Raw genomic sequence first — 18,839 nt, 5'->3', positions numbered from 1 at the left:
AGGAAAGTGTGTTTCACTTTGTGAAAGAAGAAGGACTGTGAATTACCTCACAGCTGCAAGCTAAGTATCACAGAACTGATAAGGGACTTGTACAAATTACCAGTTTGTTTGGAGACCAGTGCTCTTTGCTATACCAAAAGAGGGCTTAGGTTAAGTGAATTTTCATTATAAAGAACATTGTTTTGCATTTTCAAACCTGTTTGTGTCTGAAATTGTATCTGTGCATTTTTGGGAGGATTCTACCAGAGAGCCCGACAGAACAATTGATTTATTGATAGTGTTGGTTGGTTGGTTGGATTTCTATGCCGCCCTTCTCCGCGGACTCAGGGCGGCTCACAAAAATGAGACTAAAATACCAATACAAAATAGAGTGGTACCTCTACTTATGAACTTAATTCGTTCCGTGACCAGGTTCTTAAGTAGAAAAGTTTGTAAGTAGAAGCCATTTTTCCCATAGGAATCAATGTAAAAGCAAATAATGCGTGCAAACCCGTTAGGAAAGAAGTAAAAGCTCGGAATTTGGGTGGAAGGAGGAGGAAGAAGAGGAAGAGGACAGTCGCTGCCCAGAGTGAAGGGAGCGTTTCTTTTCTCTGGGTGCTGGCAGAGATTTATTCCCTCTCCATGCGCCCAGGAAAAGGAAATGCTTCGTTCTCTCTGGACTGCCAAAGCCTCCTTAAGCACCACCGTAAGGCTCCTCTGGCAGCCCAGAAAAGCCCGAGATGGCCGGGATTAAAGGGGGAATGGCAGGAAACTGGCCGGGCCTTCGTGCCGCTCTCAAATTTCCTGGGAAATTTTTCCAGGCTCAGGTTCTTAAGTAGAAAATGGTTCTTAAGAAGAGGCAAAAAAATATTGAACACCCGGTTCTTATCTAGAAAAGTTCTTAAGTAGAGGCATTCTTAAGTAGAGGTACCACTGTATAACAGAAAAAACCCAACTTAAAACTAATATAAAACCCCCAAGATGTAGAAAAACTAGGCATTCACAATCATTCTAACTACAATCAGTAGTTTAGTATTGATCATGATAAGACTGATATATTTAAAAAAACACCTCTTAGATTCTCCTTAAGGGTGAGAAAGTAAATGGGAAAGGGAATCATTCGTGCTAGATCTCACTTTTTAATACCTGCACCGCGTCGTGTTACAGCATTACAAAAAAAAAAAAAAAAGAAAGATGCTAAGACCATTAGTGGGTTTCAAATTACTGGAACTACCAGTTCTGTGGGCATGGGTTATTTGGTGGGCGTGACAGGGGAAGGATACTGTAAAATCTCAATTCCCTCCCCATTCCAGGGGAAGATTACTGCATAATCCCCGTTGAGAGCATATGCACCAAGACAAATTCCTTGTGTGTCCAATCACACTTGGCCAATAAAATTCTATTCTATTCTATTCTATTCTATTCCTTCCCGATCATACTCAGAGAAGTTAACTGGTAAATTAGCAGAAGTTAACTGGTAAATTCAGTGAGAGCAGTCAGATTAAACAGATCGGTTAGAGCAGTGTTTCCCAACCTTGGCGACTTGAAGATATTTGGACTTCAACTCCCAGAATTCCCCAGCCAGTGAATGCTGGCTGGGGAATTCTGGGAGTTGAAGTCCAGATATCTTCAAATTGCCAAGGTTGGGAAACACTGGGTTAGAGTACAGGCAAATTCCACCAGTGTTCCCTCTAATTTTTTGGGGGGGTGGGCGGAAAAGTATAGTGTCTGAGCGGCAGTCCCTTTGGGACTGGGCGGCACAGAAATAAACAAACAAACAAACAAACAAACAAAAAACAAATAAATAAATAATAGGGCAGCTCTATCAATATCAAAATGCCACTTAAATAGTTGAGCTAGTTTCAAACTAGATTTTGATTTTCTTTCTCTCTTCTTTACTCCCATTCTTTTTCTTTCTCTTTTCCTTCCTCTCTTTTTTCTATCTGTTTCTCTCTCTTCCTCTCTCTCTCCTTCCCTCTCACTCTTTCCCTCTCGGCTTCTGGGCAGGTTTGGAAAACTCTGAGTTGATGATGATTTTTAAGTGAGCGATTGCTCACTGCTCAGCTTAGAGGGAACTATGGATTCCCCTCTGAGGGAAAGTGGCGCGCCTTTCACTATTTATAGGGTTCCCAAAGTAACAAACTCTATCTGACATGGCAACAAGCCTCCCGCCAGAACGAACAGCCAATCAGGAGGCAACATGCAGATACCGAACCTTAGAACTTTCTCCATGGATATTTAACACTTACTCACCTTCTGCTTTGCCGAATGCTGAATAAGTTCGGTGATCAGCACCTTATCCTGCTGCAGCCGGCGCTTCATCAGTTTGGAGCAGTGGATGTTGATGGCCTCCAAGATGTGGGACATGTTGTACTCCACGAAGGGGCGGCTGTCAATCAGGAGCAGCTTCTCCATGCTGCTTTCCAGCCAAGTCACCAGCCTCTCCCCGGGGATGAGCTGAGCCCCATTCATTTCATCCGCCATGGCAACCACAAGACGCAGAAACTGGAGCAAGGCCTGGCTTCCCCCCCCAATCTGCGGGCCCCTCCCGCGAAGGAGATGAGGTAATGGCTATGAACTTAAAGGGCCAGACTCTCCATTGTCCTAGGGATGAATGAGGTCATCTCGGTGGCGGCTGGCAAGAGGAGAGGGAGACCCATTTTCTCTTCTTCTTCTTCTTCTTCTTCTTCGGAGGGTCCTCGAAAGGCCTCGTCCAGGCCCTGCCGTACAAAGGCGCCCCCCTCACAAGCCATTCATCTTGGGCTAGGCCTCGCCCGCCATTTCACACTCTTCACAAAAGCTCCTTCTCAGATGCTCCTGCCATTACCTCACTCTCTATCTTTGTTCTCCTCCCATCGTTGCCTTTCGTCCAGGAGCCTGCAGAGAAACGAGGCAGACCAAAAAGAGACAGAAACAAAGAAGAAAGAGTGATGAGACCCTCTAAATCCCAGCCCTGCATCCTCTTTCTTTCTTTCTTTTTTCTTTTCTTTTCTTTCTTTCTCTCTCTCTCCTTCCTTCTCCCTTCCTTCCTTCCTTCCTGAGCCGTCCCGAGTCTTCAGAGAAGGGCGGCATACAAATCTAATAAATTATTATTATTATTTATTTATTTATTTATTTATTTCCTTCTTCCTCTCTTTCTCTCTCTCTCCTTCCTTCTCCCTTTCTTCCTTCCTTCCTTCCTTCCTGAGCCGTCCCGAGTCTTCAGAGAAGGGCGGCATTCAAATCTAATAAATAATAATAATAATAATAATTATTATTATTATTATTTATTTCCTTCTTCCTTTCTTTCTCTCTCTCCTTCCTTCATTAATCAATCAATCAATTAATCAATCAATCAATCTTACTTGTATGCCACCCAAATCCCGAAGGACTCTGGGTGGCTTCCAGCAAGAAAAAAAACCAATATTTAAAAACAATTTAAAACACTTAATTAAAAAAACATAGAACATAAGACAGGAAAGAATTAATTAAACGACTGCTCATTAATGAAAGGTGAGGTATATTAACTTGACCGAGAATGAATTTAATTGCTACTAATAATTTATTCTTCAGTACTAATACAATTTATTATTAATAACTAACAATATTTTGCTATAGTGGAATGGAATGATAATGAAAATAGATTGTGTAAATTTTCCTAATCGTTGAGGCTTGATTATCCTGGTTTATTTATTTCCTCCCCAGGCACAGCTGGAGGAAGGCTAGCTGCCTTCTGTCATTCCTGACTTTGTTCCAACAATGATGTCGGCGAGAACCGGCCAGAAGTCCCACGAGATCCTTGGCCAATGACCAAGATTTCATCATTTGGCTGCTCGTTAGCAAAATGGGTGACCTGAGAGCAGAGTGACTGAAAAGCACTGATTTAATCACCAAAGAGAGCCAGCTGCCCACCAACCAAAATTCCATGTCAGGCGTCTAAGCATATTCATATTGGGGAAAAAAGCAGTAACGCATAATCATAAAGGATTACTTGGGAAAATATATACGACGATAAAATATGCGTTAAGATGAAGAAAGGTATAGGTAGTTTGGTTTTGATTTATAGTTCTTTTAATAATGTTAATTTGTTTGTTATTTTTACTTAGAAACATAGAAGACCGACGGCAGAAAAAGACCTCATGGTCCATCTAGTCTGCCCTTATACTATTTCCTGTATTTTATCTTAGGATGGATCTATGTTTATCCCAGGCATGTTTAAATTCAGTTACTGTGGATTTATCTACCCACGTCTGCTGGAAGTTTGTTCCAAGGATCTACTACTCTTTCAGTAAAATAATATTTTCTCATGTTGCTTTTGATCTTTCCCCCAACTAACTTCAGATTGTGTCCCCTTGTTCTTGTGTTCACTTTCCTATTAATTACTTTTTAAAATACTTCGAAGCAGCAACTTTCCTCCTCCTCTTCTTCCTCCTCTTCCTCCCACCCAAATTCCGAGCTTTTATTTCTTTCCTAATGGGTTTGCACGCATTATTTGCTTTTACAGTGACACCTTGTCTTACAAACTTAATAGGTTCCGGGACGAGATTCTTAAGGTGAAAAGTTTGTAAGACGAAACAATGTTTCCCATAGGAATCAATGGAAAAGCGATTAATGCTCGCAAGCCCAATATTCACCCCTTTTGCCAGCCAAAGTGCCCGTTTTTGCACTGCTGGGATTCCCCTGAGGTTCGCCTCCATAGGAAACCCCACCTCCGGACGTCTGTGTTTTTGCGATGTTGCAGGGGAATCCCAGCATCGCAAAAATGAGCGCTTCGCTGGCAACGGAAGTCCGGAGGTGGGGTTTCCCAGCGAAGGGAGCCTCAGTGAAATTGCAGCATCGCAAAAACACTGAAGTCCTCGAAACCCCACCTCCGGACCTCTGTGTTTTTGCAATGCTGCGATTTCACTGAGGCTCCCCTCGCTGGGAAACCCCACCTCCGGACCTCTGTGTTTTTGCAATGCTGCGATTTCACTGAGGCTCCCCTCGCTGGGAAACCCCACCTCCGGACTTCCGTTGCCAGTGAAGCACCCATTTTTGTGCTGCTGGGATTCCCCTGCTGGGATTCCCCTGCAGCATCACAAAAACACAGAAGTCCAGAGGTGGGGTTTCCCATGGAGGGGAGCCTCATGGGAATCCCAGCAGCGCAAAAACTGGTGCTTCGCTGGCAATGGAAGATCTGGAGGCGGGGCATCCCAGCGGCGGCGGTGGGTTTGTAAGGTGAAAATAGTTTGTAAGAAGAGGCAAAAAAATCTTAAACCTCGGGTTTGTATCTCGAAAAGTTTGTATGATGAGACGTTTGCAAGACGAGGTATCACTGTACATTGATTCCTATGGGAAAATTGCTTTTACTTAAGAACGTTTCTACTTAAGAACCTAGTCACGGAACGAATTAAGTTCTTAAGTAGAGCTACCACTGTATATGCCTGGAATCCTTCGTTTCTTTCTCTACCTGTTACTCATTTGGGGGCTCCTCCTCCTTTTATCTGACCATTCCCCCTAGGCAGCATCTCTTATCTTCCTCCTTCAAGGTCATTTCCAAATACCATGATGATATCCAGTTTCAGTCTAATTTCGCCTGTTGTGGGCCTTATCTGGAGCAGGGTGACCTATGGACAGTGACTCACAACCCCTGGAGGGATTATTGCAATAGAGCTGATTATGAAGGTCATACAGAAGCTGCCCTTGGAGCCAAAGGTAATATAGTCCACATTCTGACTGATAAAAGAGTAGACTATAACCACATAACACTGATGTTGTAAACATTGCGCTGGCTATTCTAAGGTTCCAGGCAGGGGTGGGTTCTACTCTGCTAAACAAATAATTCCTTCAACATTGTCAAACTGCAGCATACAAATCTAATTAATAATAATAATAATGATAATAATAATAATAATAATAATAATAATAATAATAATAATAATAATAATAATAAATGGTAGTTCCGGAACTTGTGCCGGAACTACCATTTACCAGTGGCAAAGAACTGGTGGGATCATAAGCCCGAAAAAGTGGTCGAAAATGAGCAAGCAAAACTACAGTGGGACTTCCGACTTCAGACTGACCGAATTCTGAAGCATAACACGCCAGACATTGTGATCGTGGAGAAAAAGAAAGTATGGATCATCGACATCGCAATCCCAGGAGACAGCAGAATTGAGGAGAAGCAGCTAGAGAAATTAGTGAAATACGAAGATCTAAAAACCGAGCTGCAACGACTCTGGCATAAGCCAGTGAAAGTGGTCCCAGTGGTACTTGGCAAAGGATCTCAGCGGACATTTGAAAACCATCGGAATTGACAAAATCTCCATCTGTCAATTGCAAAAGGCCACTTTACTGGGATCGGCAAACATAATTCGCTGCTACATCACGCAGTCCTAGGTGCTTGGGAAGCGCCCGACTGGTGATGAAATACGAAATCCAGCATAGTGATCTCGTTTGCTGTGTTGTACTGACATATTATTATTATTATTATTATTATTATTATTATTATTATTATTATTATTTACTAAGTCTACACTAGTATTAATCTTCTCATCGTTCCCATCATCCATGTCCTCCCACAAATGACTGTAGGACTGTAACTTTGTGGCTTGTATCCTTACAATTTATATTGACCGGTTCCTAATATGATTGGATTGCTTATTCGTACCCGGACTATCGTTAAGTGTTGCACCTTATGATTCTTGACAAACATATCTTTTCTTTTATGTACGGACCAAAGACAAAATTCCTTGCGTGTCCAATCATATGTGGCCAATAAACTATGTATGTGTGTATGGCGTGGATAGGGGTTACAACCCGGGGTGAAATCCTACTGGTATGTCCAGTAATGGGCAGCCAAAATTTTTACTGCCACACTGTGGGTGTGGCTTATTTTGTGGGTGTGGCTTGCTGGCCATGTGACCAGGTGGGAGTGGCTTGAACGATCATCATCGTTCAAATGAACTGTTAAATCCTCCACTTACAACCTCACCAGTGTCGCTCTCTGGGGTGACAATTTGCTTCGCGGTTCCCGAGCTCTCCTTCCTGGGTCGCGCCCTGCCTCAGTCTGGGTAGCTGGGCAAACGGGTGCCAGTTAGCTGTTGAGAATAGATGGGGGGAGGAAATGGCCCCCTGCAACTTCTGTCGGTGCTAGTCTCCCTGCTGCTTTCCGAGGAGGATGGGAGGGTGGGATGGTCAACTGGAGCTGGGCACACAGCTTCATTTATGTTGTGAGCCGCCCCGAGTCCTCAGAGAGAGGCGGCATACAAATCCAATAAATAAATACATTTCCACTGGTGGAACTGTGTTCCATCCCGTCCTGTCTGCTGCCCACCACTGGGTATGTCTCAATTTGGGGCGTCACCAGTGGTTTGAAGAACCCGTAGTGATAATAGTGCAAGGCTCCGCCCACCTGCCCAGACATCACAATTTTCTTGTTTTTTTTATCCCCTGCTCATGCGCAAAGCCTTCTGCGCATGTGCAGAGGGTGAAAGTGTGTGTGTGACGGGTGTGTGCGCGCATAAAGCACACACTTTCGAACCGGTAGAGAAGGTAAGTAGATTTCACCATTGGTTACTTACCACATATATTTTTACTGTGTTTTTTTTTTTTGGTGTGTTAATTTTATGACTGCAAACTGCTGAGAATCAAGTGAAGGTAGTGATATAATGAACAGATAAATATTTTCTGGTGGTCCAGACACTGTCCTTGGGAAAAGAAGTTGTTTTATGGGGCTAAAAAATTATTTAACACCAGTCTAATATGCTGCAATGTCCTGCCTGTCAGCGACTACTTCAGCTTCAACCACAACAACACAAGAGCACACAACAGATTCAAACTTAATATTAACCGCTCCAAACTTGACTGTAAAAAATATGACTTCAGTAAGCGAGTTGTCAAAGCGTGGAACTCATTACCGGACTCCATAGTGTCATCCCCAAAACCCCAACACTTTACCCTTAGATTATCTACGGTTGACCTATCCAGATTCCTAAGAGGTCAGTAAGGGGCGAGTACAAGTGCACCAGAGTGCCTTCCGTCCCCTGTCCTATTGCTCTCCTATATCTCCTATACCTTTCTTCTATTCCTATATCTCTTCTTCTATTCTTTCATTGATATGTTCTATTACTATATCTTCTTTTCTATTCTTTCTTAGTTATATTTTACTATGAGTATCTCCTCTATAACCTTCATCATGTATTTTACTATGTGTATATAGATATATACCCACTAAAACCCTCATTGTGTATTGGACAAAATAAACAAATAAACAAACAAACAAACAAACAAACAAACAAATAAGATTGTTGGGGGCCATGTGTTGACTCTATAAACTGATTAGAAGGGCTGCAAAACACTGTAAAGTGATATATAAGTCTAAGTGCGATTGTTATTGCTATTAGTTTCATAAATTTATAATGCCACCTCATTTTTAAAAATATCTCTTGCTGCATGGACAAGAACCAGAGGAGGACTGGGAAGATTTCAAAGAGACGCATTATAAGAATCCAGGAAAGGCTGGATTTCAAAAGAGTTCCTAGTGTGAAATTAAAAATATACAAATAACAATTAATGAAGAAAAAAAATCCATTAAAAAAAAGACTCTGATTACAAAGTCTCGTATCTCATTTGTTGAATAATTTCCTGCCAAGAGTGAACAAAGAACACTGTCAGAAAATGTTGATCCTTAACCGTCAAAAGGATTTGCTAAACGTATCTCCAAATATCTCGCCCTGCTGAATGAAACCATTATCTTGCTAAAATCCAGCCCTTCAGCCAAACAAAAACCCATGGCTGAGAAGAGGCTGAAGAACCTCTTACATTCCAAGTCAACAAGGTCACCAGAGATGGGTCAACAAATACTGATCTCCACCCACCCACCAGCCTCTGGTTAACTTTCACACCATGTTTCCAATAAAAGAAAGGGAGGGTAAATTCAGGAGAGTCATCATCATCATCATCATCATCATCATTATTATTATTATTTATTGGATTTGTATGCCGCCCCTCTCCGCAAACTCGGGGCGGCTAACAACAGTGGTAAAACAACATGAACAATCCAATTAATAAAAGCAACTAAAAAACCCTTATTATAAAAAACCAAACATACACGCAAACATACCATGCATAACTTGTAATAGCCTTGTAATTACATCTTTGTCACAGGCAGAGGATGTGTCAGCTATTTTTTGGCCTTAGAGAAGGCAGTTTCCGCCTTCACCAGTCTTCAGGAGGCTTCCCTGAAGCCTCCGGAGTGCAAAAAACAGCCCAACGGGCAACATTTGGAAAAACGGACTTGCAGTTTGCCCATTGGGCCGCTTTTTTCGTACTCTGGAGGTTTTAGGGGAGGCCTCCTAAAGGTTTTAGGGAAGCCTCCTGAAACAGACTTTCATCCGACTTTAATAAATATTTTTTTTTAATAAACTTTAATAAATAAACATGGTGAGTAATGATCTAAATGGTTGCTAAGAGAATGGGAAATTGCACTTTAGGGGTTTAAAGTGTTAAGGGAAGGCTTGGGATACTGTTCATAGCCAAAAATAGTGTATTTACTTCCGCATCTCTACTTTGCGGAAATTCGACTTTCGCGGGTGGTCTTGGAACGCATCCCCCTGCGAAAATCGAGGGAACACTGTACTTATTTCTCCAGAAATAGGACTCTCTGAAGGTCATCTTTTCCTCCGCTTCAGTTCTGCTGGACTTTCCAGATTATTGGGAATTCTCAACTTTAATTAGAGGGATTATAATTTAACAACCAGTTTGCCCAGAATAAAAAAAATGTGGTTTTTGATAAAAGCACATGCACGCTGCATCAAAAAAACGCAGCAATTTGCTCTTGTGCTACATCCGAGTCCTCGGAGAGGGGCGGCATACAAATCTAATTAATAATAATAATAATAATTGTTGTTATTATTATTATTATTATTATTATTATTATTATTATTATTATTATCCAAAGCGGTCTGAACTGGCTGAATCCAGTGATTTCCCCAGCCTTATCTCACTGATTTTTGTATTCTGCCCCTCGGTCAAGATGACCCAACTACTAGGAAAGGGCTGGGAAAAGCTATTTTGGACGTGACCCGGAGCACCCCTCTCTCCCTCTGAAGGAATGTGGACTGACTTCTAGTTTTAGGAGCTACACTAACAATAGCCTGTGTCAGAATAATAGTGGAAGGAAAATAAGGATTTAAAAATTGGGCCCAGTCCAGGAAAAGCTAGCCCAAGCAAATTTCACTTTCCGAAGTTAAATTTCTCCCATTACAAGTAAAGAACTCTGGCTGAACTATATATATATATCCATGCTATAAGTTTAAAGAGCAGAAGAAGAGATTTGTTTAGCTTCTAGTTGAGAACTCATTGTTCTTTCAAAGTGGTGTGACAAGGCTCATGTTGAAACACGTCTGGCCTAAAAGGGCTTCGTTTCTTGAGAAAGAGATTTGCCTTGTTGTTTCCTTGTACTGTATACTTAACCCAGCAGCGTCAAGGAAATGACACCCGTTTCATGTCAAAAATCAATTCCAAGAGTTTTCTCCTTGCTTTGTGGATTCGAGATTTAAAATCTAGAACTTAGATCTAGAACAGTGGTAGGGAACGTTGGCTCTTCTATGAAGTTATGCATGGTATGTTTGTGTGTATGTTTGGTTTTATAATAGGGGTTTTTAGTTGTTTTTATTATTGGATTGTACATATTGTGTTTATTATTGTTGTTAGCCGCCCCGAGTCTGCAGAGAGGGGCGGCATACAAATCCAATAAATTATTATTATTATTATTATTATTATTATTATTATTATTATTAATATTTGTGGACTTCAACTCACAGAATTCCTGAGCCCGTCATGCTAGCCCAGGAATTTTGGGAGTTGAAGTCTGCATGTCATTGAAGAACCAACGTTCCCTAGCCCTGATCTAGAACGTACAATATGTGTCTGTAGTAGCTTTAGCTACCTTGGGTCAGCAATGGGTTGCTCCCGGTTTGGACCAGTTCTTAGAACCACTGTCACAGGCGGCGGGATGCTCCACTCTCTTGCCTGGGATGCTTCTGCACATTTGCAGCAACTTCTGCGCATGCACAGTAGCATTGCGCACATGTGCAAACCAGTAGTAAAAGGGTTTAGAACCCACTACTGCTTTGGGTCCTTCAGTAATTAAGATCTGGTGATGGGGCCCGTTTGATTCAAGCAACAATTGGAAAGTATACTATTCAAAAATAAATAAATAAATAAAGGGAACACTTAAAGAACACAATATTTTTAATTTAATTTAATTTAATTTAATTTAATTTAATTTAATTTAATTTAATTTAATTTAATTTAATTTAATTTAATTTAATTTAATTTAATTTAATTTAATTTAATTTAATTTAATTTAATTTAATTTAATTTAATTTAATTTAATTTAATTTGTATGCCGCCCCTCTCCGCAGACTCGGGGTGGTTAACAGCAGTAAAAAAGACAAATATAACAAATCTAATATAAAAATGTAATTTTAAAAACCCCAATTTAAGAGACCAATCATACAAACAGACATACCATGCATAAATTTTATTAAGCTTAGGGGGAAGGGAATATCTCAATTCCCCCCTGCCTGACGACAGAGGTGGGTTTTTAAGGAGCTTACGAAAGGCAAGGAGGGTGGGGGCAACCCTGATATCCGGAGGGGAGTTGGTTCCAGAGGGTCGGGACCGCCACAGAGAAGGCTCTTCCCCTGGGTCCCACCAAACGACATTGTTTAGTCGACGGGACCCGGAGAAGGCCAACTCTGTGGGACCTTAACTCCAAGTAAATCAAACCTGTGAAATCAAACTGTCCACTTAGGAAGCAACACTGATTGACAATCAATTTCATTTTCTTGTAAGCACATTCAACTTTGTAAAGAACAAAGTATTCAATGAGAATATTTCATTCATTCAGATCTAGGATGTGTTATTTGAGCGTTCCCTTTATTTTTTTGAGCAGTGTAGAATTTTTTTACTTCTACTTTACTTTTTAAAAAACAGAGATTTTGTTTCTACCACATCCATAGCCAAGAAAGAGATACTCCTGGTGTGCGTTTCTTACCACCGCCACCACCCACCCACATTCTCTAAAATTAATTCCTTACTAAACCAAATCTTACTTTTGCTTCATTTCACACATAGCTGGCTGGAGAATTTAGAAAGTTGAAGCCCACACATCTAAAAAGTAGCCAAGGTTGAAAAACACAGATCTAATGTTTACCTGAACTGTTCTGGTTAGCTCTGGCCCAGCTCCTGCCCCAAGGACTGTGGATGTGGGGGAGACATCCACATGCTGCAGGCCTGTTTTGCCCCCGGTGGAATCTGCTGATGAAGGTTCCTCTGACCAAGAAGACATGAGTGACAGGGAGGAGGAGAGTGTGGCAGACAGCTCAGAAGGAGATCAATTATCTAGCTCCTCCTTGGATTCAGAACAAGAGTTAATGATACAGCCACGCATGCGGAGAGCGATGCATAGGCAGCAACAACTGAGAGATTATTATCAAAGAAAATGAGGCCAGCTGTGGTTGGGTGGGGCTGTGGTAATTAGTGAGGCTGCTATAAAGAGCAGCCTGTGGGTTTGGCCATTGTGGAGGATTATCTGATCGTTGTGTTTCATGACTGCTTTACTGACTTTGACCTTTTGTGTGCTGATTTTCCCCCGCTTTGAAACTAAACCAGAGCAAAGTGTGTTTCACTTTATGAAAGAAGAAGGACTGTGAATTGCCTCACAGCTGCAAGCTAAGTATCACAGAACTGATAAGGGACTTGTACAAATTACCAGTTTGTTTGGAGACGAGTGCTCTTTGCTATACCAAAAGAGGGCTTGGTTTAAGTGAATTTTCATTATAAAGAACATTGTTTTGCATTTTCAAATGTGTGTGTGTCTGAAATTTGTATTTGTGAATTTTTGGGAGGATTCTACCAGACAGCCCGACGGAACACTGAACACTGATCTAATGTTTACCTGAAATTTACTAATTGAAACACTATGCTTGTTTTCCTTGGAGAATCTCCATTGCATTTAATTGAATTTCAATTATGATTCGTCTTCGGTCACATGGCTGAACATGATGATCCCAATAAATCTTTCCAGCTCTTATTTTTCGTCTACATGGAAGTGTAATTAAAAACTGCTACGCTTTGAAATCACAACTTGGGGAGAGGCAAGGTTGAAATATCCTTAACCAACATTAAAAGCAAAATTATATCAGTCAGACCAATGGATCTGACTTGACTTGTCCTAACCTATTGCCTTAAGGACATTTGGCTTATCTCCCTACAGGTAAGCTATGACTCAAAAAAAAAAAAAAACCCCTAGAAAATTTCACAACAGCCTTTAAAAAAAAAAATTCCTTTCACTTTCTGTTTATGGATTTAGAAGAAATAAGGAGGAAGTTCTGTAAAGGAAAACGATTCATCAGTGGAACAGGAATTGTGGATGTTCCATCATGTTCTGCCGGCGTGTTTCAACCACCTGTAATTACAGGGTAATTAGTCCAGGAAGACACACACCACACGATAGAAGGAAAACCGAAAAGTTTTTATAAACAGAAAAACAGAAACAGCTCCCTTTTTAAATGTCAAAGGGATTTTCTGGTACACACAAGGCACAGGTTAAATGCAATCCAATTGCTCACCCAATAACTGGGAAATTGAGTTCAATTCTAAAGTCCAGAGAGTCCACATACAATCTTGAACAGCACAAAAGCCACGATCTTGACGAAACAATGAATCAGATAAACTGCCATGAGGCTAAAACACCAGGCTGCACTTTTATCTGCAGCACTAATTACAGCAGCCCCACTCAACCACAGGTGGCCTCATTTTCTCTTGTAATAATCCTTCAGTTGTTGTCTCTTGTACATCACTCTACACATGCGTGGATGTATCATTAATTCTTGTTCAGAATCCAGGGATGATACAGATGATTGATCTCCTCCTGTGTTGTCTGTCAAACTCCCCTCTTCCCTGCCACTCACGCTTCCTTTGTCAGAGGAGGCTTCGTCGGCAGATTCCATCGGGAGCAAAACAGGCCTGCGGCATGTGGATGTTTCCCCCACATCCACCTGCACATTCCTTGGGGCAGGAGCTGGGCCAGAGCTAATCACAACACATCACTGGAGGTTTTAAGTAAAAGCTTGGATAACTATTTGTCTGGGATAGTATGAGGACTCCAGCCTTGTGCAAACAGTTAGAAATGGAAGGGACCTTAGAGGTCTTCTAGTCCAACCCCCTGCTTGTTGTGATTCAGCCTGAGGCTGCTCAGGGACCAGCTGTGTCTCTGCTGGCTCCATGCCCGGAGGAGGAGGACAGCAAAGAGGAGGGGGCTGAACAGTCGGATGGGGGAGAGGAAAGTCAGGAATGGGACAAAGGAGAACAGCAGGAGAGCCCCCCGGGGGGGCTCTCCCCAGCCAGTAGCTTGGAGTCATTAGGTGATGAAGCACAAGCCGTCATTGACATGCGACAGAGACGTTCAGATCAAAGAAAGGAGCAATTAAAGAAGTATTATCAGCACTGAATTAGGAACAGCTGGGCTTGGGTGTGGTCCTCCTTAGCAGGGTTTAAAAGGCAGGCAAGCCCTTGAAGCCATGTGGAATGTTATCAGTTGGAGTTACGGTGTCCTGCTTTGTTCTCGACGTCTCTGTTCCTGGTTTGTGGCCCAGCAGTTTGGAAGACCCGTGGGAGGTGTAGGTCTGCTATCTATAGCCTCGTCTTGGCAGCAAGAATCCTGTATTGCTGCATGGACTTTTGCCTTCGTGGATATATTTGAAGATACAGCGTTTTCCTGTTTGTAAGGACATTTTCTGTTACCTGTGTTTTTCTTGAATGTTATAAACTGCCTTTGCCTTTTACCGGTGTGTTTGGCTTCTCTTTTTGGGTTGGTATTGGCTTCCGGAGTGACCCAGACAGAACACTGCTTAGGCAGGAAACCCTACACCACTTCAGACAAAGTGTTATCCAGTATCTTTTTTAAAACTTCCAGTGTTGGAGCATTTACAACTTTTGGAGACAAGTTGTTCCACTGGTTAATTGTTCTAACTGTCAGGGAATTTCTCCTTAGCTCTAGGTTGCTTCTCTCCTTGATTAGTTTCCACCCATTGCTCCTTGTCTTGCCTTCAGGAGCTTTGGACGATAGGTTGACTCCCTCTTCTTTGTGACAGCCCCTGAGATATTGGAATATCACGTCATGGGATGGAAGAAATCTGCGACCCTTTCCAGCCCTTCGATTCTATTCCATTTCTATTTCTGACATGGTTAAAAATAAAACACCAATTCTTTTAAAGAGCAAAAAAGGAATTATGCAAGAATGTTAGAGCAAAAAAAAAAAGATTGAGAAAATTGCAGACTTCTAAACAGATGCCAGCGGATTTGGAAAAGGAAGCTGTAGTTTGTGAATGAGCATAATTAGAAGAGGGAGCTGTAATGCTAGGATTTCCCCCTTTTGCATACAATAAGAAACAACAACAGGAAACGGGTGTGGAAAAGCATTGCAAACTGTCTGGGGAATTTTCATTACCCATTTACATGGTAATAAATGAAGGTGATGACAGAAAAGACACATGGGATATTTTAGCCCCAATGAGAAGACAGAATTAATCACCGCGTTACTTCACCACTTATTTCTACATCATGTCACAACGGTGTCATTAAATGTACCATTAGGTCTGATTTCAATCTTGACGTGCGTTTCCCAGAATTATTACATCCTACCGGTCAATGACTACTTCAGCTTCAACCGCAACAACACAAGAGCACGCAACAGATTCAAACTTAATACGAACCGCTCCAAACTTGACTGTAAAAAATATGATTTCAACAATCGAGTTATCGAAGCGTGGAACTCATCACCGGACTCAATTGTGTCAACCCCTAACCCCCAACACTTCTCCCTTAGACTCTCCACGATTGACCTCTCCAGGTTCCTAAGAGGCCAGTAAGGAACGTACATAAGTGCACTGGTGTGCCTTTCGTCCCCTGTCCAATTGTCTTTCCTTTCTTTCTCCTATCATATATATTCTCTTCCTTTCATATATCCTCTCCTCTAAGTTTACTTTTACCCTTATATATATTACCACATGTCTATTTTTCTTCCTATGTATTTGTGTATTGGACATATGAATAAATAAAAAAATAAATAAAACATTTTAGCCCCAATGAGAAGACAGAATTAATCACTGAGTTACATCACCACTTATTTCTACATCATGTCACAACGGTGTCATTAAACGTATCATTAGGTCTGATTTCAATCTTGACATGCATTATTTCCCAGAATTATTACATAAACCAGAAGGATGGCAAAAGAGAAGAGCGATTCATCGGTACCCAACGAAGAGAGATCAAAGATTTAAGCTGTATCACAAAATTCCTAATAAAGGAAAACACAAGCTTCTAATTCATTAAATGGAGGCTGAATATACGTTAGAAAATTATTTTAATGACTTTAGCTATCACCATTACATAAGAGAGCGGGCTATTCAAAGCAGGAGTGTCCCTGGGAAATTCCTTCCATAGAATAATTTTCAGGATACCTGCCACACACAACGATATATTTCAGTCAGAACTGAAGAAGATTCTTTGGATGAGAAGTGAAACATTTTCAAAGGGTGGGGAGGAGCAAAGAAAGTCCAATTGCCCTTTTAAAAGCACCCTTGGGATGGCTACTGATTCTGTTGAATTGGTTGTAATCAATCTACAGTTGGTAACCCAGACATTGAAATGGAAATGGCAAATATTATGTTTCAGTTAAAAGCTGGGAATAAAGCCCTTGTTCTCCATTTGACCACACAAATTTGTATTTTTTATATGTTGTGAGCAGCCCTGAGTCCTCGAAGAAGGGTGGCATATAAGTCCATCAAACAAACAAACAATTGAGAAGCACTGTGTTAACATAACTCTGATGCAGGCTTCTTTTAAATAGAATTTAATTACTTGCAATAGTACAGAAGAAAGAATCGCTTGGCATTTCCTCATACCTAGATCTGACATGGACACATTCTACCGGGGATAAAATCCCACCACACCAATACAAATAGGATTAGATTTTAAGTACAGTTGAAGGAGGAGGAAATACTACGCCAGGGAAGAAGATGCCTTAACCATTACACCAGAGATGGGCTGCTAAGGTGGAACGGTGACGTGTGCTCACCCCTGTGGCTCTGAGTGCTAGCGGAGTCCAGCACAATTATACCACTGCATTACACCAAACTGGCTCTCACCTGACCACTAGGCAAGAGGTCTTCAAACTTGGCAACTTTTAAGACTTGTGGACTTCAACCCCCAGAACTGTCTGGGGAATTGAAGTCCACACGTCTTAAAAGTTGCCAAGGTTGAAGATCTCTGCTCTTGGGGAAGACACATCCTGTGATTGGTTGCAAAGGCAACCAGAGCTGAATATGTAAACTGACATGGTGGAGAGGATCCAAACCCTACCTGCACAATGGGGATGCAGCTGGGTCTTGACCAAAGAAGACACTTAATGATGACCTGAACAATCTGGTTAGCTGGCAGGCACCCGATGTCCAAGAGGGTCAACAAAGTGGCAAGACAACCACGATAGGTGGAATCAAAAGGGCCAGCAGACAATCTCTGCTTTGACATCAAAACACGGATGGGAATGGGCCAAGCATAGGTTCTTCAAAAGGCACAGAAGTTCTTGAACCCTCAACGCCTAACCTCTCTTTCCCAACAACAAATATTTCACCAGAATTTTTCCTCCACTATGTAGAGCCACTAATATTTATCTAGAGCAGTGGTTCTCAACCTGGGGGTCGGGACCCCTTTGTGGGTCAAATGGCCATTTCAACTCTCCGATCTGGACTCCAATGGAATTTTAGTGTTTTGATATGGGGCCAGGCTAGCTTTTGATTAAGTTGGCTTGTCCCCTTGTCAAAAAACTAATATGGCCCTGTGTCAAAACATTAAAATGCCGATATTTTGGGGTTGCCGGCCTGGCCCATAAGTGCCACCTCTGCTGGGCATTCACAGCCAATGGTGTGAAAGGAAGCTTTAGGGTGCCGTTCAAAGTTTTTGCCCAACTGCAACGGATGGTCCTCCTTGTCCAGCAGCAGTTTCACCACGCCATTCATGGCTACAGCAGCATCTACCGAGAACAACAAAAACCCACGCAGCAACCCCTATACCAATATATTTTATGTTCTAAATGCACAGAATCGATGAGTTTGTTTGTTTGTTTCTTTGTTTATCTATCTATCTATCTATCTATCTATCTATCCATCCATCCATCCATCCATCCATCCATCCATCCATCTATCTATCTATCTATTTATTGGATTTGTATGCCTCCCCCTCACCGTAGACTCGGGGCGGCTAACAACAGTGGTAAAAACAACATGCGACAATCCAATACTAAAGCAGCTAAAAACCCTTATTTTAAAACCAATCATACATACAAACATACCATACATAAATTGTAGAAGCCTAGGGGGAAAGAATATCTCAGTTCCCCCATGCCTGACAACAGAGGTGGGTTTTAAGAAGCTTACGAAAGGCAAGAAGGGTGGGGGCTATTTTAATCTCTGGGGGGAGTTGGTTCCAGAGGGCCGGGGCCGCCACAGAGAAGGCTCTTCCCCTGGGTCCCGCCAACCGACATTGTTTAGTTGACGGGACCTGGAGAAGGCCCACTCTGTGGGACCTAATTGGTCGCTGGGATTCGTGCGGCAGAAGGCGGTCCCGGAGATAACCTGGTCCGGTGCCATGAAGGGCTTTATAGGTCATAACCAACACTTTGAATTGTGACCGGAAACTGATCGGCAACCAATGCAGACTGCGGAGTGTTGGAGTAACATGGGCATACCTGGGGAAGCCCATGACTGCTCTCGCAGCTGCATTCTGCACGATCTGAAGTTTCCGAACACTTTTCAAAGGTAGCCCCATGT

The 18,839-nt window shown here is 41.9% G+C and overlaps 1 protein-coding gene across 2 annotated transcripts in view; it reads right to left on the bottom strand.

Moving 5' to 3' along the window:
- DUSP16 (dual specificity phosphatase 16) overlaps positions 1–18,839 on the bottom strand; it is a 78,058-nt gene that overhangs the window by 36,783 nt on the left and 22,436 nt on the right. For both annotated transcript variants that reach the window (XM_070755246.1, XM_070755247.1), the window contains exon 2: positions 2,233–2,856. In XM_070755246.1, the coding sequence (XP_070611347.1) occupies positions 2,233–2,463 (231 nt within the window). In that variant the 5' untranslated portion in view covers positions 2,464–2,856. The remainder of the gene's footprint in view (positions 1–2,232; positions 2,857–18,839) is intronic.

The sequence above is a fragment of the Erythrolamprus reginae genome, chromosome 6, assembly GCF_031021105.1.
Source record: "Erythrolamprus reginae isolate rEryReg1 chromosome 6, rEryReg1.hap1, whole genome shotgun sequence".
In the NCBI taxonomy this organism is placed as follows: Eukaryota; Metazoa; Chordata; class Lepidosauria; order Squamata; family Dipsadidae; genus Erythrolamprus; species Erythrolamprus reginae.
The sequence above is the reverse complement of the archived record's forward strand: the minus strand, read 5'-3'. Positions and strand labels throughout refer to the sequence as shown.